Source organism: Mus caroli, chromosome 1, assembly GCF_900094665.2.
Source record: "Mus caroli chromosome 1, CAROLI_EIJ_v1.1, whole genome shotgun sequence".
Classification (NCBI taxonomy): Eukaryota; Metazoa; Chordata; class Mammalia; order Rodentia; family Muridae; genus Mus; species Mus caroli.
In genome coordinates this window covers 42848017-42872591 of record NC_034570.1, presented here as the reverse complement: position 1 = coordinate 42872591, position 24575 = coordinate 42848017, and the positions used below count along the sequence as shown (strand labels likewise).

General features: G+C 39.2%; 1 protein-coding gene across 1 annotated transcript in view; it reads left to right on the top strand.

The window, feature by feature from the left end:
- Nucleotides 1-5235, top strand: part of Tmeff2 (transmembrane protein with EGF like and two follistatin like domains 2) — a 255202-nt gene extending 249967 nt beyond the window's left edge. Inside the window, exons 9-10 of the mRNA XM_021157724.1 lie at nucleotides 701-859; nucleotides 4477-5235. Coding sequence (XP_021013383.1) covers nucleotides 701-859; nucleotides 4477-4573 — 256 coding nt within the window. The 3' untranslated portion in view covers nucleotides 4574-5235. The remainder of the gene's footprint in view (nucleotides 1-700; nucleotides 860-4476) is intronic.
- The last annotated feature ends 19340 nt before the right edge of the window (nucleotides 5236-24575 follow it).

Genomic DNA, 24575 nt, shown 5'->3' with positions numbered 1-24575 from the left:
CTCTCTCTCTCTCTCTCTCTCTCTCTCTCTCTCTCTCTCTCTCTCTCTCTCTCTCTCTCCCTGTTCCTGCTCATCTTTTATTGATAATTGTCTTCTCTACCTGTTTCCTTTCACAGTATACAGTGGTACCTGCCTGTTCTTCAACAGGCAAAGTAGACATGACAGAGAAAGCCTGGTTGCCCCTTCCTCCTAAACAGTTATTAAATTAAATCCTCTGGACTCACATAGGAAGTTCCTCATGATATAGTTACAAGAAATTCAAAGACAAGAACTAAAAGCTTTCCACAAGACAATGCCAGACTGATCCAATTTAATACGTTTTCATGTCACATGTTCATTTCATTATGCAGATAGAATACGTTTTGGTTTGAAAGCTGAGGGAGTGAGACACACAATTCATTATCAAGGAAGGCTCACACTAGCTTCATTTGTACACTTTTATTGCCTATACCATAATTTTTTTTGAAGAAACAAAATTCTCCTTCAGAACTTTATGACCAGCAAATTTAAGAAATTTGCTGTATGTCTCATTCTAATATTTTTTCAACATTTCTCGAACATTGGCATATAAAATGCCTAAAACAAATAGACTTTTTTTTTGGTATTGTATCATTAAGCAATAAGTAAGCATGTTAACTTAGGTTAAAGAAACAAACTAAAGTTCTGGGCCACAAGTAAGAAGCTGTTGTCCTCCTTCCAGATGCGATGCTGGTTACACTGGTCAACACTGTGAAAAGAAGGACTACAGTGTTCTCTACGTTGTTCCTGGCCCTGTCCGGTTCCAGTACGTCTTGATTGCAGCTGTGATTGGAACAATTCAGATTGCTGTCATCTGCGTGGTGGTCCTCTGCATCACAAGGTCAGTAACAGGACTTGGGCGTGACCCAAGCTAAGGCAGCACGACTCCTCCTCTGATCCTGAGTCTGAGTCCCTTGGTGAATTAACTGCTGCCATCCCTTCTCCATGAGTCCTAGCTCATCACCATAAGAATATTTGAATAGCCAAGTGGAGAGGCATGGGTTTTCCTCATTAGTTTTCTCATCTTTACACTATTATGAGGATTGTTTATGTCCAAGATTATTTCTCTTTCTAATACATATATATATTGCCAGCCTCTGTTTAAAGACGCTTTTCTTCTTTTGTCTGCAAAAACCTATGTTTCATTCTGACTATGAACCAGCATATCTACCTACTGGAATCACTACACCAAATGTGAGAAGAGATAATACGTAAGGTCTAATATATAATGTGTAAAAAGGCTCAAACTCTAGCTCCCATTAGTAGCATTTATATTTCCAAGTAGAGCTTTCAAATACCATCAGCGTTACCCAACTTGGTGTAAACAGCAATAGCTCGTAAGTTCCCTTCACAATCTTTTTTTTTTTTAAAGATTTATTTATTTATTATATGTAAGTACACTGTAGCTGTCTTCAGACATTCCAGAAGAGGGCGCCAGATCTTGTTGCGGATGGTTGTGAGCCACCATGTGGTTGCTGGGATCTGAACTCTGGACCTTCGGAAGAGCAGTTGGGTGCTCTTACCCACTGAGCCATCTCACCAGCCCACCACAATCTTTTAAATGGAATGAGAAAGGTTGTACTGTAGTAAACGAAAGTCTTTGATACATTTCTGAAACATGGAGTAGATATCACACCCTAATAGCAAATCCCTAGCTCAGGAAAGGGTAATTTTTACTTGAACAGGAATGAAATAGAAAGAAAACAGAGTTTTCATCCAGTTTCAACAGGAAATCAAACCATGACTCCTGAGTGGTGTTTGAGGTTCAGTTTGAGGAGAGAAACAAAGAGAGTGTTTTGATCTCTTGCAAATGCAAGCATGTGGTAGACAGGAACTAGACTCTGAACCCAATGCATCCTTCATATCCTCTGACAGCCAAAAAGGCCAGTGTAGATCCTTTAAAAAAAAAAAACTGAATTAATTCTATTTCTTCAAAATTCCAGAGAAGCTTTGTAAAGTTTTTATCAAATCCATAAGACATTAAGACTCTGATTCATTTATACTCACTAGAGAAATTCTCCCAAAATTATTTATAAAAACTGGAAAATAAGAAGCATTATGAAATTAAAACATAAAGACTGTAATGCGCCCTGGCATCTGTATTACACTATGTTCTTTAAAGATAAGTGTAGAATCTCCTCTTGAAAAAGACAAAATATAGCTCACAAATCCTCACCTTCCTACAGGCATAAGGAAAGACTATTAACTAGACTAGATGTTTAGATGCCCAGTGACCCATTGGATATATAAAAATAAAGACAGAGAACATAAAACCAACTCAAAAACAAAATATTCTGAGCATAAAAAGAAAAGATAGAGAAGAATCTAAAACACAGAAAACTGTGCCATACTTTTCTAAGCACACATAGAAAAATAAGACTTGTTTTCATATTCATACAATAACAAATTGATGGCTGCTTCATATAGTGAAGAAAGCCCAAACTTCAATATTTCAAACCATGTTTCCAAATTAACTATTAATCACATTTTCATTCCCATACAATATTTTAAAATGAAATAAATATATACACTATTTTACCAGAAATTGGGCATTTGTGTTATAATTTTGTCATATATTTACATATTCACTTGAGTGCACAAATGCACGTGTATACATACACACTTTACAATATTATAAAAAGTGAGCAGTTATTTCATTCATTCATTCATTCATCATAAGTTTCATGGTGGAAATCCTGAAATATGAGACGTTCTCAGATACTGAGAATACACAGCTAAGTACTGAAGCAAAAATGATGGCCAGTCTGTCTACTGATGTAGCTTTGCATTTTACCCTGCTCCTCTGCTCCTAGCTTCTCATGATTTGTGTGTTCTTCTGCAATTGACTACCTGTGCTCAGCTCCCAGTCTGAATAAGCTCTGTCTGCTGTGTTTCCGAAGTATATCGCCTTTTTTCTTTACTTTTCATTCTAAAACTAAATAAAACCTTTTCTCTATCTGCTTTGGAGGAAGAGAAAGAGCACATCAAAAATGTTAGCATTGTCACAGTTCATTATATAAATAACCCCTTGTACAACCAAACCTTTTAAAGACTTTCCAGGAAAAGTGTAAATCTATACATTTCACCAGTATCCAGGGTAGATTCATTCCATTCATTCAAAATTAGTGCCAGCTGGGTCCACCTCTGACCCCTAAGACGCCCTGCTTTCCTGTGATGTAGCAAGCCTTATTTATCAAGTTCTGTTCCAAAACACCCAGATGCTAGACAATTTACAGAATTATTCCTAGTGTCGATTCCTCTTAATGTCTGTTCTTTGTTCTTTTTTCTTTCTCTTCTGTCTTACCAGTTTCTCCCTGAATATATATCTCTCTCCTCTCTCCTCTCCCCTCTCTCCCCTCTCCCCTCCTCCTCCCCTTCCCCTCCCCCCTACTCCCCCTCCTTCTGTCTCTCTCCTGTCTATTCAGAACCTGCCTTTGGAGAAATATCTCATAAAAATGAGTATCTAGAGACATGTTCCAAATGAGCATCTTGTCCCGTTTAGAAGCTGGCTTTTCAGCTTTTTTGCCTCCATCTCTCACCTGCTGAGAGTGTGACTTTTTAGAGCTGTGTTTGTTTTTGACAGATATGTCAGCCACAGCAACTACACAAGAATATGCTCAGACCTACTATGTATGCGTGTACATGTGTATGTATGCTCATTCACATATTTTCCTCCGTCTCTCCCTTAGTGGTAATAGAATTTTGTTAGTTTTTTTATTGCTCTTGCTTCCATCATTAAAGAAATCTCTTAGTATAATAAAAAATACTAGATCGGAGATTTTCAGATAATGTAACCGAATACTAGATTTTTATGGAAGCAACATAATTGGTGTCAATTTATATCTCTAGCTTTATAACATTAATACAAAACAATGATATTAGGCTAAACCAAAGCAATATTCTTTTGCACTTAAATTTGGGTATTATCAGTTGGTTTGTTCTGCTGTGATAGAATCTTAACTTGTAGCTTTGGAATGTCAATATAGCACTCATTGTTAAGACATTTAAACATAAAGTTGCAGAAGGCCTTTGAAGTGAGCTGTGATGAGCTTGTGACTTGCTTGTTTGCCTTGTGCTGAGTCTGTTCATCACACAATATAATGAACAGACTTAAAGAATGAACAGTGAAGGGCAAAGCAAGAATATTTCCCTTCAACTTCTACTTCTGTTCTTCAGTTCTTGACAAAAGCTTAAAGACAACTGCAAGGAGAAGAAAATAATAATAATAATGATAATAATAATAATAATTAATAACATATACATGTAATCAGATTCTATCTGTAATCAGTTTTGGTTTTGTTTTGGTTTTGGTTTTTGGTTTGTTTGTTTGTTTTTTGGGGTTTTTTGCTCTGAAATACTTTAGTAATTTGTTTCATCTAGAGCTTCACTCTTTGATTGTAGGAGCAAACTTTAGGTAACTACATTAGACTAAGATCTGTAAACTTTCCAACCTTCTAGGAAATGCCCCAGAAGCAACAGAATTCACAGACAGAAGCAAAATACAGGGCACTACAGTTCAGACAACACAACAAGAGCATCCACACGGTTAATCTAGAGGGAGCATGTTTCCCAGTGGCCGGACAACCAACAGCTTGGACTACACAATACAGTATTAGAGACAAAAGAATAAGACAAGATCTACACATGTTGCCTTGCGTTTGTGGTAATCTACACCAATGAAAACATGTACTACAGCTATATTTGATTATGTATGGATATATTTGAAATAGTATACATTGTCTTGATGTTTTTTCTGTAATGTAAATAAACTATTTATATCACACAATATAGTTTTTTCTTTCCCATGTATTTGTTATATATAATAAATACTCAGTGATGAGAAAAAATGGCATTCCTAAACTTGCAGTAATTCATAGCTGTAAGCACAGTCCAACTGTCATGGGCTATGCAGACAGCAGTATTTCATCCCTCTGTGCATCTTCAGACAACACATTAGTTTGCACAGGAATCTGTAGCTAGATTTTGAGTGATTCCAAGATCAAGGGATATACCGGTTATTGGGAAAGGGAAAAAATAATTTAGTTTATTGAGGAAGCATAAGATATGTCATATCCTTGAATCATCTCTGCTTCATCTACTTTCTTCCCTGTCTTTCACTGTCATTCCCAGAACAAAAAAAAATCTCTAGCATATAAGTTACAAAAGGGAAGAATGGAAGTGTTTTGTGGCTCAAAATAAAATGCAAAAAAAAAAAAAGATATTTGTCTTTACTGAGAAGCAACATAACTATCTTAGTTAGATAATCTACCTGGGGGGGGGGTCTGAGAAAGGTATCCATTAGGTGTATAAACAGTGGTCAAACCTATTCTGTTTCTGTTTCTGCAAGCAGAAAAAAAAAAGTTAAGAGAACATTGTAACTGTGTCAGTAAGTATGAGCCCAAACTGTGGCTTCCTAGAAGACCCTTGCTGTATTTGTATCTTATTTGAAAAGAATTTAGACTACCAAACAAATGCCCCCACGAACAGTTTTATGGCCCAAAGAGTACTGTTATTTGAAACTGAAAAACAAAAAGACAATGTTTTATGACAATGGAGAGAGATAAGTTTTAAACGGACTTACATAAGAAAGAAAATCCCTAAGAATCTAAAGGACCTTCGTGAGAGCTGTTCTCAACCCTTATGAGATATGAGCAGACAGGTATGAATGGTCACATTGCTTGGGGAGAGTAAATTGTGAACATTCTCAAGGAATAAGATGAAATACCCAATTAAATAATCTCCTTATTATCATTTACCTCTGAGTAGTTTCTGTGGCACTTGTGGATGATTTAAATAAAACTTTATTTGTCTTCCTCAAATGACTTCTTCATGGACTAAAGGAAATGGCATCCCCTCCTTTGTTAGAAACCAAAAACCACATAGCAATCCAAAATGTTCTGGATATAAAATATTATATGAAAAATAAGGGTCTGAGATGAAATTTAAACTACCTGTTAATATATAATAAAGGTGACAATCTACATAAGACTTAGGACTTTAAAAACTGTGTTTTTCTAAATTAAGTCATAAATTTGAAAAGTGTGACATTATTGACATAACCATCATGCAAGTGTTGCTACGAATCACTCTTGATAGATATGACAAATCCCTGCTAATCTGTGTGTGTAATTTGTTTAACATGCACAGAGATGTAAGTGGCCCTAGTATTCTTTATATGATAATAGCTATAGCAAATAAATCCTTTCTTCTTCCAAAAGCAGAGGGGGAAATGTACTATTCCTAGTGAGGCATAGGCTTAAAGCAACAATTTCACTGACCTTTGCTTACAAAAATATGAACTGACTGATTTTGTTACATGTTTACTTATCACTATATTTAAATTTTTATTCAAGATCATAAAGCTAAGTGTTGAGAGAGTCTTTTATACACTTCTGCCCGCTTCTATGCTGACCTACGCCATGAAAGAACTACTTTTAAAACTTGCATAATGAATCCTAAGTGAAGATTTGCTGTATGCTTGGTGCAATTTCTGTTCCAAGGGAAATGCAAATAGAAGTTGGTGTCCCATCCACAGGAACTCACAATCCAGCAGGGAAGGAATCATCTGGCCTCTGCTAATACATCTCCCATCATTTGCAATCTCATTCTTGGACCATTCCAATCATCTAGACAATTCTTCCTCACACAGAGCTAAAGCCCATGGCTCTGCACTTGCTTTCCCTTTGATTCCTGTTCTTCCTCTAGAGGACAAAGGAACAATGGTCCGTATTTAAAATATAAAGACAGAAATCATGTTCTCTTATTTCCCTCCAGAATTCTGCAATTATGTTCTTCTCCAAGCAAACATTCCTAACTTCCTCCTCTGCGATTCGTGTGACACAGTTCCCACATCCTCCTGCCATCTATGTCATTTTCTCCTGACTTTGCCTAGACTCCACTTTGCCAATAGACCAATTAAAGTGTAGGGTTCACATGGCATAGTCTAACAAAGTGTGATCTAACCAGTCCATAGAACAACTTGCAGAAAGCAAATTCTAAGAAACATACTCCCTCCTTGGCTCAGCTCCTCTTGTGCCCATAGCCTAAATGCGAATCCCTGAGCAAATCATCTCAAATCTTAGAACAGAATTCTGTCATCTCTAGGCCACCCAGTCAGCTTAAGTCTAAGTTTGTACATGTTCAGAAGAAAAGATGCTATGTTTTATTATTGCTACCTGAGGCACATTAACTATTATGGCTGTTTACTGTAAACATAAATTCTGATTACTTTTAAATAAATATCTAAAAATCCACTTCACATATTCAGTATATACTTACAACACATTATGTATTTACTGAGAGCCACCAATTAGCAACCCTGTGCTAGGCTGTGAGGTGATATTGAAAAGTATCAGAAAAAAAAAAAACTGAATTCCTACCTGAAAGAAACTATCAATTCATCCTGTTTCCTTGAATTAGAGTTCTCAGATACCCAAAGGGTGGTTTAGTGGTGAATGAAAACTGACACAGGAAGTAGCAAAGGCTGCACCACCAGGCAGTTCCAAGTGCATGGGATTCCTGATGGCCCTGGAGACCTTTTCACACAGAATGTGTCTCCACACATGTTCTGGTGTCTCATCTCTGCAGTTTTCTATTCTTCACACCATCTGTGTCCCCTTGTCTTCACAATGCTCAGAGAAAGTAACAGATTCTCAAAGAAGCCTCTATTCCAACTGCCAAACTCCTGATTCTAGTCTGGAGTCCCTATGTTGTGCCACATTTATTAACAAGTCAGTCTTTCTTTTAGCCTGAAAGCAATGTGAATCTAAAGACCCAAGGCTTTCTAATGTCTTCTACTTCTTCTATAAACATTTACTAGGTATGTGTACTCTACCTGACACTATTCTTGGCCTGTGATGTCGCAGGGGGTGGGGACAGGTCTCTGATTCCAGAGGAGGTAAAGGGGATAGACAAGGATTTGTCAAGCCATAAAGTCAAAACAATTTAAGTTCTGGTCAAAGAATTAAAAATACAGTGAAATATTTCAGGGTACCATCATAATTAGTGAGAATGTAGCTTCAAATTGAATATATTTTTGAAATTTGGGCCTCAGAATGAGGCAGATGTGGGTCCCTGCTTAAGGCTACTACCTTACCTACTTAAGCTTAGGCAGTTTGCCCCAGTTCCCTTTGCCTCCTATTTAAAATGAAGAGAGCAGCATCTCCATACAAACAATGTTTCTACTCTAAAAAATAAAACAGCAATCAGTGTTTGAGCCTGGAACACTCGCATGCACAAAGCTAAATGGAAGTAGATGGAAATACTTCATACGACTAGAATAAATATTTATGGTAACAGTAAATATTTATCATAAACCATATTTTATCAGTAAAGTGGTACGTGATGGGAATCGTATGGTCAGACTTAGCTGGAGTCCAGCAATCATAGTCACTCAAAGGAATGCTTCTTTTGTCTTTGGAGACAAGAATGTGGTTTTAGTTCTGGTAAATGAAGGCTGTATAGAGAGAGGCCAAATGTCAAAAACAGTCAAACTCACCTAATTCGCCCCATATTCATCCATTACTATCATGTCTGAAAGGGGGGCATCCTTCTTTTCCTTTAAAGTCCTAATAATGCACATAGTGTTGGACCCCTGTGCCTTCCAATGAGAGATGACTCGGTATCGCTGTGACTCTCTCTGCAGCACCCAGTCTCTTTGAGTGGATCGTCGAGGTGAAGGCAGTGCAGACTATGAACTCTATTCAACTATGACAAAGCTTATCGCAAAGTCACATTAGACTCTGCTAATATTTGGCCTCAGATGCTGTTTCCTTTTGCCAAGTCAGGCTGTACCTGTATTGACCACTCTTCCTCAATTACAGCAGACATTTCACTTACATAATTAATCATCTGGACATCAATAATGAAAGCTTCTTCATTGAATTAATTGATATCTCTATATGAGCATCCACAGGAAGCACCCATAAAAGATAGAGGAAGGATGGAGGGTTATATGAAGTAATAGGATTAGTTTTATAACCTGTACATAAATCAGACTGTCCATGGCCCCTTTGATGTCAGCATCAGGACCATGTATAAGATGTGCTGCCACTCTCACTATGGCTGGAATCTGTTTTATTGGTTCACGTGCTCCAGAGATACAACCTTGGTGGAGCCCCACAAAGGATAAATGGTCTAATTTGAGTATCCTGTATGCTTTCAACTTTTCAGTTAGTTGTCATCATTCATCTTCCATCAGGTAAGAAGTGAAAAAATTAGATTTTGCTTTTACTTTTCTAATATAATCAGGGCAAAAACTCAGATGAGTTCTTCAAAGCAAGATCAGTTGTTGTGGGAGGAAGGAACCAGGAATAGAGCCAGACCTGTGTGCTAGATGAACACACCTCCTTCTTGATCCATTAAAGCACTGGCTCTATAGGAGGCTTGGGCATAGTAACCACCCTGAGAAAGTAGCTCTCAAAACCCCCACAATCAAATCTACTCTTTAGGTTGTATTTTGAGATGGCTCCATGTGATTCCTCCCTGTGGATGTCTCCTCTTGCTGGACTTCCTCTCATGCTCAGAATGCTAACCACCTCTCTTTTCTTCACTGCAGGAAGCATCCTTCCTTTGGTACAGCCCTTCATTGCACAGTCCAGCTTAGTGCTCCTCTGCGGGCTTAGACCTTGAGAATAGGGGTCTTTCATATGAGTCCAGCTTTTTCAAAGCACAGAGCAATGCCCCATATTGTCATCCCTGAATATTAGATTATTAATAAATATACTAAGATGTTATGTTTGATTAATGTTTAAGATTAGAATATGTAGGTAAACCTAAACAAAAGATAATCCATACCAAGACCAAGAGAAAACATCATTGCATTTGTGGATATCATTTCTATGGACATATATTCAAAGATGAACATAATATAAAACTAAATTAAATGAAAATAGAGAGGGCTTGGGAAAGTAACTTAGCCAGTAAAGTGCTTGCTGCACAGGCTTTAGGACCTGAGTTCAATGCCTAGAGAACACATGAAACAAGACTCAGATATGGTGGCAAGTACTTGTAATTCCAGAGCTGTAGATATAGAGATGGACAGATCCATGGATTGTACTGGTCACCCAGCCTATCCTACTTGATGAGTTTCAGGTCACTGAGAAACCCTGTCTCCAAAATAAGAAAAAAAGGTGAATAGTACCTGAGGTACCATACCAAAGCACCAAAGAATGTCCTCTGGCCTCACCCACACAGGCACACATGTGTGTGCACACACACAAGAACACATGCACATACATGAACATATATACAAAAATATATGACTTAAATAAAGGAATATACAAATGCCTGATACTCCTTGACCAATTGAAGTTGCCTAATAGAGAAAGACACTGAACTCCACTGAACAAACTGGTCTAATAAAGATGTTTTATTCTACTACTATAATGTTATGCCACAAGTTATTTTAACAAGTCTGTTTATAGGAACAAAGATTAAGATAAAATACTTTGGCCAACAGGGAACACACTTCCCTCCTTACTAACTAAAGCATGATCTTAGAAGCCATCTCGTTTATCCACATCCATATCCTCCAGACCAATGGCAGATCCTGGAGGGAATGATAACATAAAGAACAGATAAGATCTGGGTGGAGCAGTAAGGGTGATGGGAGGCTGAGAGATGGGCCTATCAAACAGCTGGTGAGCAGGGAGGGGACCATTATAAAAGAGACCTAAGAGTCTCTTTATTCATATTCTCTTTCCAGAAGAAAGGAACCTGAAGTGTTTTAGCAGGGTTTCTGAAGTGTGGAATGGCAGCCAGAATGCAAGGAGCACAAGGGGCACCCAGAGGCTGGAATGGCTAAGCCACTGCACCCTGAAGCTGCAGACAGAAGACCTGTCTTGGCAAGCTGGGCAAGAATGAGGCCACAACACAACTTCCTAAAATAAATGCCCGGGCTTCTGATGAGGACAGAGTGTATTTAAAGTAAACAGTCGATCTTCTGCATATTTTCTTCCTCACAAATCTCGACCTTGAGATATGTAGATTAGATGCTTTATATTCTGCAAAGCAACCTTGTCCCAAAGCCCTAGATCAGCTGCCTAGATAGAGAATAGAGGAAATGTGAGGGCCCTGCACCTGTGAGGCCAGCTTCCCTCTCGGGGCTGTGCAGGAGTGGTAGCAATCACAAACACAGACTGCTGGATGGTATCTAATCTGCCTGCACTTGGAAAACAAAATCCTAGGATCATAAAGCAATCCTGAGTCGCATTAGAAAAGACAAGCTAAAAAAGGAAACAGACTACTCCTTGCTTCCAGAAGACAAATCCATCTGCAGTCTGCCTGGGGATATATGGGTTAGGACTGCCAAGCAGAGCCAGCCATTGGAAAGTACTGTTTGGGTTTGAAAGGATGACTAGAAAGAGAAAAATGAGTCTTCTACAAGTGGAGGTTAAGAGAGAAATGGAAAGGAAAGCCCTGGTTGTATACTTTCAGCCCTCCTGGAGCCAGGTGGCTTTATCCCTCCCAGGGCAGTGCCAAGCTCTTTTCTTCACTGTGGGAAGCATCCTTCCTTTGGTACAACCCTTCAATTGCACAGTCCAGCTTAGTGCTCCTCCGGGGACTTAGACCTTGAGAATAGGGGTCTTTCATATGAGTCCAGACCAAACTCCCAGTCCAAAGAGTGAGTCTTATAAACAGCCAGCGATGTTGCTGACATCCTCCCAGAGGGTTGAGACTCTAATGCACAAGTATCCACATAATAACATTATATTTCACTTCTAAATAAGATGTGCACTTGTGCCCAATTACAGTAATGCATGATTTACATAAATTAACTCTCCTGCTTAATTACAGGGATACAGAGATTGGGGGAAAGGCTTGTACTTAGTGATCAGGACATGCTTTGGCATTTAGCCTTGCCATGACATGCAGTGGTCCAACCCAAACTGAAAGGATCTCGTCAGGCACTGGATCTTGACCGAGGTGATCATTCTTTCTTCTGGCATGACGTATACTCTGAGTCATTGTCTTACTCTGTAGAAGACAGGGGTTCACTTCTGAAATGTGATCCTGTAAGCTGAGTTGTTTTGGAGCCAGGAAGGATCTAGATTTCAGAAGCTTTCCGATCAGGGTTGAGTTTAAGCCTCTGGGTAAAGAATCTCAAAGAGACAAAAAATTAGCTCTGAGCTCACTAGGGCAGCAAGGAAGAAATGCTTTCTTTAAAGGGCATCAGTCGCTCTTCTGACACCTCTGCTTCTCTCATCTCTTTCTGTCATTTTTTTCCTATGTCTTCTTTTTTTTTTTCTTTTTTCTTTTTGCTACGAACATGAATATAATATTTTTTCTGAGACAGTCTTCCAATTACATGTTAAGAAAAAACTAAAAGTGAAGTTTCCAATAGCCCTCACCAAAAGGAGATTTTTGTTTGTTTGTTTTCTTTTCTGTTTTGTGGTGGTGTTTTTTGTTTTTTTGGTTTTTTTCTCCCTTCCACCCCAGCCAGACCAGCTGGCGGGAGAGAAGTTGAAGAAAATCATTGAGCTGGCAGAATAAGAAAATGATTGAAGGCAACAGACACCGAGGCTTCATCATTATCAGTTCAGTGGGAGCGAGTAAATGCTCCTCGGGAAAACTGCACAAAAATACTTCAAGGAGCTCAAATGCTCATTGTGCCGGCTGACCGCAAAAGATGGCAATTTCATTTTACCACTCGCTCAGCCCTGTTCTCGCCCAGTCCACAGAGATCTGAGTAACTAAAGAAAAGCCTTTCAAGAGAAAAGGGAAAGACAAGATGTCCACTGAGCGTCTAGGAAAAGTGGGGGAAGAGCGTGATCTACTCCAAGCAGATAACATTGAGAAAAAGACTACAGATCCAAATCAGAAAGGGGATCTTACTGTCAATGCATTAAAATCAGAGAATCCCCAACCTGAGGCAGGTGCTTCGCCTTTGCAGCTCTACGTCTAAGACTATAGTCGACCACCTGTCAAACACTGCTGTGAGAAGACATTAATGGAAGACCGTTCACTCTGATTTGCATTTGATGTAAAGAAGCATGGTCCAGGAAACAAAATCACTTCCCTTCAGAATTCTTGACATTTATTCTGCAACTAGATATGACGTGCAGAGGCATGTTCAGGTCTGGATTCCCCAAGGCTTCTGTGAGGAAGATTTCACAAGATTTCTTTTGAACAAACGTCTAGAGATAATGTGAAACCACTGGGGATTAGGAGAAAATCCTTCCACTCCTCTGTGTCTTACTTCCTTCTATTCATCCTTGCAGCTTTCTCTGTCAGAGCTCTAGCCAAACTGCAGAGATACAATGTTTGATTCTTGTTGGTCTGCTTTGCTTCTTTCAAGTCAAGGGCTTTCTATTCTCTTACCTTGCTTCCTCCCTAGGTCTAGCTGCTTCCTATTCTGCCCAGGACTGTGACACCCTTCCTTTAAAATGCTGGAATTGACCTTGAATGTTCCATTCTTTGATCCTTCATGGAGCTGTTCCTTCACAATACCAAATGCCTTAAAAGTTCAAACTTAAAGAGTGTTCTGACTCAAAGGAGCACTGCTGGATTTGAGAGTAAATAGACAAATTAAAACCCTTCCCCTGTGACAGTCAGGACCCTTTGCTGAACTTGGGAGTAATGCAATGAGCTGTCCTGTCCTGGTTTCATTTCTGTGGCTGTGAAGAAATATCTGACAAGCAGCAACTGAGGACATTATAATTCCATGTTATGGCCCAGCATTTCAGGAGCATCAAGGCAGGAACTCAAGCAGCCGGTCACATCACATCAACAGTCAGCAACAAACAAAAAGCAAGGGTATCTTGCTTGGTTGATAGACTGCTCATACTCAGGTAACAGTCTTCATTCTTAGAGAGTTCAGGCCCCAACCCATGAAGTGGTACTGCCTGGATTCTGCCATGATCTTCTCACCCCAGTTAACAATCAAAGCAACTGACTGAAGACATTTGAAAAATCCAACTCAGCCTAAATAGTTCTCCATTAGCTCTCTACCCAAGTAATTTTAGGATGTGACAAGTCACTGACTTAGTTTTACTAGTCATCGTGGAGAATTTTAAGAAACTCTTACCACAGCTTATGGATTGCAGTAATGTATTATACACAAAAAATTACAATTTGTGTATAGAGATAAACTAGAGAATGGCAAACATTTACTTCTGCTCATCTTTTTAAGAGACGGGAATTATGTGGGTCACTCTATGAATGTTCTTTCACTTATTTCTTGTAGCGAGTCTCTAATATATCGTATAACAATATCAGTCTCATGATAATATAACTAGAAATTTACAAGTAACTTACCCAGTGTCAGATTTGGAAGAGGGCAATGTTAACATGAGAATCCAAGTCAACCCCAAATCGATTTTTTTACACCGTGTTGTCATCCTTGCCTGGGAAGACAAGTGCATCTCTCACCTACCTGTAGAGCAGGTGAGGGTTTATCTGAGTGCTACTGCAGTTGCTCTGATGGTTTTCATGTTTCCTGTGGAAGCCATCCTGTCTAACATACATTGCTCCTGGCTCTTTTGTTTTTACCTTTCCTCTCTCTCCTCCTGCCCATTCCCCCAATCAGAATAATCTTAGCAATACAATGTCTCTTTCTAGCTAAAGTGCAGGTGCCAAGAGCAAGAGTTGAACAAGATAATTTTAGACATCAAAAGTGAGAGAATCCCAGACTTTATCTTGTTCACATTCATATTTACCTTTTTTTTCATGTCTCTAACATTACTTCAAGAAGTGTCCACCCTCCTAAGATCTAGAAGTCTGTCTTGTTATAACCCAGTTGGTAATGTTTGATGAATGAATGAGTGAATGAATGAATGAATGAATGAATGAAACTGAAGTCATTCTTGAACTTCTACCAAAGATGCTGGATAAATTGCTCTATACATATGATTCCACCCTTCAATAGCACATAGCAACAGAAACTGAAGGTGTCTTCATTTTGAAAGTTAGTCCTCAAAAAGATGCCCTAAAGGGCACACTGATTCTACAGAGTCTTTAAGGGGGAGAGCAGTTAGCATTCTTTTTTCTTTCCTTTTCCTTTATTCTGATCTTGCATCAGGCTGACTTAGCTTCCAGGTGGCTCCCTGGTGGGGCAAAGGGTATGAAGCTGGTGTGCTATAAATTATAGTGATTACAACATGACAGCAAGCCCCCAGCTGAGGCCTGGAACTCCCTGCTAGGAGAGCACTCAAGGACATTCAGTCTCCTGAAGGTTTAGGAGCTCAAACGGCTTTGCCTGCTCCCAGAGCTTTTTAACTTCTATAATTCTGACACTTGTTGGATGCATTTTATCTCCCAATCAGTTTAATTAGGAGACATCAGATTAAAAATGATCTACTGCTTCTGAAAGGCACTTGAATTCCAAGACACACTTACAAAACTGTGATCTTTCCTTGTCTCTCATTCCCTCCATCCCTCCAGCACCCATGATGGACAGTGTGAAGAAACAGGGTTTTGTGAAACACCAGTGGCCAAAGAAAGAAAAAAGGACAGTGCAGTAGAGCTCACGCAGGAAGCAGTGTGGCAGATGTCAGACACAACCCTTTCCAACAGCCAGGATGAGAATGTGTATGCCTTTATTTCCCATCAGCATCTCTTGCTTCTGGGTTTTTCTTTTGTAAAAAGAAAGAACAGCTTTTTAACTGGCTCTGAGATCAGAAATAGCAAAAGATGGACTGGGGTATAGGCTAACACTGAAGCATACATGAAGTTAGGCAGTGAGAAGGGAGGAGGCATAGCACACACTAGAGTCTCTCGTGGGCCCGATTCTGTCAGTACCCATCCATTTGCAAGGACACAATTTTATTATTATTATTATTATTGGTTTTTTGAGACAGGGTTTCTCTGTGTAGCTCTGGCTGTCCTGGAACTCACTTTGTAGACCAGGCTGGCCTCAAACTCAGAAATCTGCCTGCCTCTGCCTCCCAAGTGCTACTAAAAAAAAAAAACCTTGGCCACAGAAGATCAGTAATTCCAAAGCTACCAAGGTAAGAGCTATAAAATGATCCTTTCCATGGGGACAGCTACAAATGAAAGAACTGTTTTCTGAATAAATTCCCTCAGCAATAGCAAGCAGGGAGGCCACTCAGGATAGCCCGCAACACTGGATCTCACCTTCCTAGCTTTTCAGGACAGGTAGAGGAGTTGAGAGAGAGATGGGCGAAAGCTATTTGCAAAGTAGTGTTTATTATACTATACCACAATGCTTTAAATTTTCAGATAAAAAGAGCCTGCTTGGCTAATGATTAATAGATATGACTAGGAAGATCAAATGCATTGGAGGTGGCCCTATAAGGTCAGATGAATGGACCAATTTCTCCAGCATCTTTGGTAGAAGTTCAAGAATGACTTCAGTTTCATTCATCCATCTATTCATTCACTCACTCACTCATTCATTCATCAAATAGGTCAGATCAAATGTATTGGAGGCAGCCCTATAAGATACTAGCAGAAACTAAACAGGTTTTAACTGCAGATATTGCTATTATGTGTTTGTATATTTATTATTAAAATTTCATTACTCTTTTCTTCCTTGGTTTAAGAAAAGCATAGTAGACATCCCATGGGATTTGACTTTGTTTTGTTTGTCATCTCCATTGAGCCCATTCAAATCTGGCTTGGGTCCAATGAACTCCAGAAGAAGCTGTGAGAATGGAAATACGTTAAAAACAACACCCTTAGCTAACTATAAAGGGCTTTTTCAACTCTATGTCCTTCCACATTGAGTACATGGGACCCTAGCATGGAGTTGGCTGTGTACTTTCAATTTCTGGATAGAAATTGTTATACAAACAAGCTGTAAGATCTCTGATACCCAGCAACTTAGTCTATTAGTGGCTGGTTCAAATCTCAGAATAAATAATTTTAATAAATTATGGAAATCCATCTTATATTCTCTTTTAGTTAATGTTTTGAAGCTTGGGTAAAAGGAAATTAGTAAGAGTCACTGGGATTGGCAGGACAAGCACCATCTTGGTAAAATGGTTATTCTGTAGTCCATTTGAGAAGTTTTGCCCAAGCAGTGGAATACTCTGAGATATTATGGTCAAGGTATGCTGAAATTGTGTTAGAAGAGCATTCTGGTAGTAAAAGAGAGAGTTCTTGGTGGAGCATAATTTCCCTTGTGTTGCCTGATATTTCATAGTTAGTGGCATATTCTTTTGACTTTCTTGTCATAATCTAGTCTAAGAAACAAAGAGACCAAAACCTTATACGATAGTGACCATAAGTTTACCAACCAGCAGGCATTACTGGGTGCTTTGGACTGTATTTACACTTCCTGAGAGAATTGTTCACTCTATAATTGACTCATATAACAAACAAATTCCAGGTTTACCTCTCAATCTTTGAATCTCCAAATGGTAAAAACTTTCTGAATCAAGACTACCTGCTGCCTCGTGTCTCATTAGAGGGCCTGCAGCCTTCAGCAGGATGAGACTTACTGACCATCATCATGTGCTCTTGAAAGAGGAGAAAAGAAAGAAAACAAATAACCCACCCTAAGGAGTCCCATAACCAGAAACAGTTGTAGAGGTACCTGTAGTATTACCTGAATCTTCAGGGTGGGAAAAGAACCCTCCCTGCCTTGTGAATGTCTTGATTTTATTCCATAGCTTAGATATAATTTAGAATGAAAAGGAGCAATGTAATAAACATTATGGAGTGTATGTGTGTGTGTGTGTGTGTGTCTGTGTGTGTCTGTGTGTGTGTGTGTGTGTGTGTGTGTGTGTGCTTACAGTCTCGAGTGTGTGTATGTCATTGACCCATCAGGCCATGCAGCTGTTAAAATGCTTGGTTGGTTCACGTTTCTATGAATGCCTCTTGAAAGTCAATTTAAACTCCCAAATTTGAAGAACTGCAAAGCTAAAACAACAAATAAAGTCCAGTGTGTGACTTCAATAGGAGTAAATAAAAAATTTCAAGAAGGTTATGTCAGATTTTAACTTCCCTATCATTATTAATTTAATTTCCAGTCATTATGATAATACCAAACATTTAGAATGCATTTGGTGTTTATGTAAATGAAATTACTCCTCAAAATTACAATTTCAAATTAATATGCTATTAAAAATGTCACCCGAAAGTGCTTTTATTATTTTGCCAGTGAAATAAACATTCCCTGTTTCTTTTTATAAGTGAAATTTCAGCATTAAAAAGAAAATCTTCCTTAGATTTTGAAAAGTGTATTGTTTCTGTTTAAGAATTCTCCTTATGCTACATTAGTGCCATGTTCTTTGACAGCATAAAATATGCAAATGTTGCCTTTTAATGGTGATTTTTCATTTTGTTGCTGTCGTTTAACTCAGAAACAAGTGACGCTGTTGCAGCTTATCACTTACAACAGTGAAGGCACCGAATTGATGTTTATGTTCAGAACACAGCAGTTGACACAGAAACAAATACGTTTAAAATGCCATCTGTGCCACACTGGCTTCTTCCTCAAAGGATAATAGAGTTGTCGAAATTCAGCCTTGGAGAGATACTTGGAATTGTGGGGCGGAGAAGACATGCCACGTCGCAGAACACATGAGCAGCAAGGTTTGCTCCATTTGGACAGTGGTCACAGAAAAGACAGAAAAGGAAAAAGGGAGAGAGCATAGGTGAAAACCACAGCTTCCTAGGAATCTCCACATGGGCACCAAGAGCTGCATTTTGCACTTCACCTCCCAAACTGCCCATATGGCTCCCTGCCTCACTGCCCACCGCTCCTTGCTACCTCTCCATGTTACACATCGCTCCATCTGTTGCTGGTTTCCAACCTGATGCTCAGGAACCCTCTGAATGCTGAATGCTGAATTACGTGGGAGTGGCAACTTTTGTGGCTGTTGGAGCTGATAGAAGCAGGCAGCTGGGTGGGAGGAACGTTGGATGGCAGAGCTTTGCTGCTGCTACATCCATCCATGCCTAGCAAGGCTGACTCTCTGGTGGGAGCTGATGTCTGATCTGGAGAGATGCTAGAACATATAATGTAGGAAGCTTTCTACCATTCTGTACCAGTGAGAAAGTGAAGTGGGAAGGTCCATTAATGGGTCATTGGGTAGAGTATCATATTGAATGAGATTTTTTTTTTCTCTTAGCTTGCCTGAGGTAAATGATGCTAGGCAATTCTCCTGGTGCAGAGATCCTCACATTCAAACTCCGTAGGTAGGAAAATGAGGTTTCTTTGTGGTCTCTCCCACACAAACATTCTAATGTAGTTAATCAGCATTCATAGACCCTTTGGCAGGCAATGATAATCATTATAATACTTAACATTAATTGCACACCTGTTCACTGTGCATGTGACTGCTGTTAGCTGCTATATGCACTTGCTCTGCTGAACAACTTCCCCCATTGCCTTCAAAACCACTCCCTGCAATCCACACCCTGGCCCGAGGCCTCCCTGTGGTTTGGGAGGTTGACAACTCTGGACTGTCTCTTTAGCTCTTAAGTGGGCTCAGCTTACATGTAATTTACCTCAAGTTTGGTGATGGGAGAGAAGAAGAAGAAAAGAAAAAAAAAAAAAAAAAAACAAGCACAGGCATTATTCTAACCCTGCCCTGTCACAGCAGGTTGGCTGTGTCCTATCAAAACGTCTGACCAATGACAGATATTTCCCTGATCTCCCTTGTCGCTAGATATGGTAGCTCTTCTCCACCTCAGTCCTTTGACTATCCCTTTAATATTGCCTTTCCTTCCAAAAGCATCCCCTTTATTAATCTTTCTAATCGCTCCACCCTGCGTGTGCCATCTACTCCACCACGTGGTTATCTGTTAGCAGATGTGGAAATGACGATATGAAATTATAGCTTGCATGTTGAGTAAACACAAGGGCCAGAGTGGAAACTCATTTTTTTTTAACTTAGTACAACTGTCCTACATGGCCAGGCTGATGAGTTCTACCTGCATAACTTCATAACTCCCATGAAACTCAAACTCTCTCCTAGGGCTATGGCACTTCCATCATATTAAAAGGATTTGCATAGTTTTAGATAACAAAATAATTCAAGTATCACATAGAAGGAATCTAAGGACATGGTGGCGAGCATAAGAGGCCTCACGATTCCACCTTCTGGCTACTAATGCCCTGGGTCAGCCTGCCCTTGACTGTTGGCTACACATATGAATTTCAAATGAATGAAACATGTCAAGATTGTTTTTAAAAACTGGGGCCGTACATGAGTTCTTCTGAGAAAAATCACTGAGCATTATCAGAAGCCAGTGATATGAAATAGTTCATGAAACAAGAATTGAGACCTCTCAATAGCCACACAGTTAGCTTGAACATAGATCCTTCTCCTATTGACCCTTTAGATAACTGCAGTCCCAACCAGTAAATTCACCATCACCTGTGACAAACATTAAGCTAGAACCTCCCAAGTAAGTAATTTGAATTCTTGACCCATAAAAATTATGATATAATCAATATTCATTGTTTTTACCAAATAAGTTTTAGAATAATATACTAAATGACAACAGAGAACTTACACAGGACTGGACTCTGACATTCATTGTAGAGGAATAGAATCTTAAGGATGAATTCCCTGTGTGGGTTCTGAGCTCTATGAGTCTTATAAGAAAGCTGGGCGGTGGAAATAATCAACACCTACTTGGTTCCAGACACATGCTGACTCATTGACAGCCTGCTCTGTAGCATAGCAGTAGCTGGGTCATGCAGCTATCTGACTCCTATACCAGCTATATAAATTATATAAAGAAATCTTTTACACGGATCACGCCAATGTATAAGGTTACATTCCTTCAATTTCAAAAATTTAAGAAAGATGTTAGTGAAAAAATTATGAAAGAAAGAGAGTCAAGAGCAAGAAGTGGTTGAATGTCTCTAACTCTACCAGAAATCAAATGAAGGCCACCAATTTCCTTCCTACAGTCTGTTGTTCTTATATGACACAGTCTTCAAAGAAATCCAATCGATTAAGCTTAAGCTAGCTCTCCTCTTGTTGAACAATCAGGTGGAGGAAGGTAGTGTCACACAGTGAAAAATACAGTTTTCAAAGGAAACAGCAGGCCACCAGCCCGGCCACTGTGCTTTCCTTAATGGACTCCATCTTTTTACCTCTGATTTTTCCTAATGACCAGTGTCATGGCATCCTATCAAGTAATCAGGGCTCATTAGTTAATCAAAAGGACCTAGATCTGATAACACACTAATATGGTTCATAGTGCAGACCTAGTGTGCTCCGAGGTCCTTTGCATCCCTACCATGTCACATATGAGAATGACTTATGATAATTAGGGCTACTCCTTTATTAGGATTACTTATGACCCTGAAAGTTGAGCTAATCACATAGGTACTTTTACTTTTTTGCTTTTACTTGAGACTATTGACTGTCACCACACTACAAGAGTCTCATCCTTTTCAAACGAGAATTTGTATACATAGTGCGTGGCTGCCAGATAAGAAGTTATGACATCCTAGTAGCATTCATATTAAAGAACAGAAGGAAAAGACCAGTTACAGTAGTGAAGAAGCCTTAAACAAGCCTTGGCAAGGAGTCAATGCTTTTTAATTCAGGGATTATGAAACACAAATGGGAAGCCTGCATTTGTTGAAATGTGTTCGGCAGCCTCCTGAAGTTGTGCTAAAAGAGTATGCACTGTTATTATCCTTTGCTTCACATTTGATAAATACCTCAGAAGCGTTTTTAAATTATAAAATAAAAAGTCTGGGGATTTAGTTCAGTTGGCAGTGCGTTTATGAGGCTTTGAGTGCCATCCTCAACACTGGAAAGAAAGAACAAAAGGAAGGAAGGAATGAGTGAAGAGAGAGAGGAAGGGAGGGAGGAAGGCAGGAAGGCAGGAAGGTAGGAAGGCAGGAAGGCAGGAAGGCAGGAAGAAAGGAAAGCTGGCAATTGAAGTCATATACGAAAATTTTTGAATGCATGAAAATTATCTGAGACAGTTGTTCTGAACAAAGTTGTTCACCCTGGTTCCATATTTGCAGATTCAGTTCGTCTGAATTCCCACAAGAAGACTGGAAATTTAAATGTTTAATAAGCACCCCAGGTGATTCTGAAAAAGGACACTTGCCTGTCACCAGTGCAATATCCTTGTAAAAAACAACTGAAGCCTGTTCAGAATCTAAACCAGCCAGGTCTAGCTGAAGAGACACAGATCCTCCTAACGTGTATGAACGCACTCACATTGCCAAGTCATTGTGGTACCCAAAAGGATTTACTTCTGACCTGTGGCTTAGAGTGAGGGGAAAAGGTTAGTCAACTGAAAGTTCAAACAAGCAACGGGCACTCTGAGAAGGCTAACAGGTCAGCTTAAGCATGAGAACGTCTCAGCTTGGGTGTCTAGGGATCTTTAAAATACAGAGTAGAAAGGTCAGAACCAGCCAAGAGGTAGGAGGGGGAGTTCTAAATGCTCGTAAATGAAGCAGTAAAATATTTTGTTTGAACAAACAGTCACCACTTAAAACACGTTCAATAGTGGCCCATAATAGCAAGTTGATTCCAATGCTACAAATTTGGTAGCTCTGAGGATGCTGTTATCAAAAAATTTCCCTGAATATCTGCAGCCCTTTACCAACCCTGTGTGTCAGGCACAATTGAACCTTCACCACTGAATACCTTCTGTTATTCCACACCTACAAGTACAGGTGCTTAACATTAAAAACGGAAAATTAAAATCCAACAGTTAATTCAGTTAACCTGCTTTACTCACAAACACCCTGAAAATGAGGAGCTTTCGATGTCTGTATAGGTTTCAAAGATGGATGGCAGAGAATACCAAAACAAAACAAAACAAAACAAAACAAAACAAAACAATCTTGTTATAGTGAATGTTCAGTGTGGGTTCAACTGGCCAAGGTTGCTGGCCAATGGAAAGGGATGCTTGTACAAAAACAGAAAAGTAAAGACAAGCCTTGTATATACGTGATCAGGCACAGGGGGTGTGGGGCAAAGGCTTAACCTCAAGGAACGAGAGTGCTGGAATAAATATGAAGCTTTTTTGCTCTAATTTATTTTTAAAGCAATAGCAGAAAGAGGAGGAAAAAAATGGAGGCATTGTAGAGTCAGAAATTGAAGTTATAAGGAATTCAAAAAGATAACAAGACAACAAACCAACATCTACGCTGGACGTAAGAATCTCGTGGGCTTTCTGCTGTTCTGGCAACCTTTCCCCACCCTAGTCCTCTGCAGTACTGGCTTCACATGGTCCAGCACTGGTTTTGAAGGCAAATTCATTAGATTCTACAAGGAAGACTGAATGCAGCTCACTCAGGATGCGCTGACTCTATGCAGTCGTTGCTGTACTTATCCACGGAAGCTGGATCCCTAGGTGGAAGTGGCTCTTCCTGCAGGTGTTGATCATCTCTCCTTCTGGTCTTCCTACCTCATTTTATCAAATTAGGTCTTAGTGAACCGTCTTATTGGATCTAGCAGAATAGCAGTTCCTAGGAGATGAGCTGCTGATTACTGTGTGTATCTTACATGAGACACAAGTTACACAAAAAATACCCCATACTCCAGTGGTGGGTGGTGTCCTTTTTGAAAAGGAAACACTAACTGGAGAAAAACCCAAGAAATATACCTTTCTATCCAGAGCAGCAACATCTCACCACATTTGTCTCTGAATTTTTGTCCTAAGCATCTCTGCGCTATACCAGAAAAATGGCTATAAAAGTAAGAAAAGAGAAAACAAACTTCAAGTTACCCAGGGCAGACATCAACCCCTAAAACAGAGAGGAACAGAATCTTGCCCTTCTAAACTTTAGTAGAATGTTGTTCTATTCAAATCGAGCATAAAGAAATTAGATAAAACACTCAAGGGAACAACAGACTATTGCTGTCTGCAATTTAAATAGAAAAGAAGTCAGGTAACAATACAAGTAACAAAATGATATTTACTATCTATGAACAGCTCATCTAATACAGAAAAGCAACAAATAAGGATACTTATGTGCAAAGTATGAGGTGAAAGAAGCTAATGAATGAGCAACTACAATATCCTCATAACTGGATCTGTGAACTAGAGATAAAATTTTCACATCACTTGTCCTAAGTCCCTATGCTTGTGCACACAAATTCTTGTAAGAAGAGCAGTCAAGTCAAGGGCTTCTACCAAAACCAAGAAGAATTCTTAGTAAAATTATTAACCCCCCACTTCCACCCTCTTTTGGATATGCCCACCTTACCCCAACAAATATGGCTTCTGAAACCTGTGGAAGAATAAACAAAAATGTGGGCATTAACCATGAAGAGTTTTACACTTACTCAAGCCATGAACTGTGAGTACGTTCAAGTTAAAGTAACTTCTCAACCCTTATAATTTTCTCATTCTTTAAGGAGTTCCTATTAAGTTTTAAATGCTTCAGAGATTAAAAGGGTATATTAATGTTATTAGAGATCTGAGATAAAATACCATGCCTTGCAGGGTATCTTTGCATTTAATGAAAACATTTTCATCATGTTTCTAGTCTATTATGCCAGATATTCATTTCAGAAGTTGTAAGATAATCTTATTTTAATTAGAAGAGATATAGCAAGTATATTAGAGTAATACAGTTAAATATATTCATCAACTTCTTGTCAGTTAAAATGCCTCCTCCAGAGTTTGCTCTGCCAATGTGCTATCAGAGGTATGGGTAC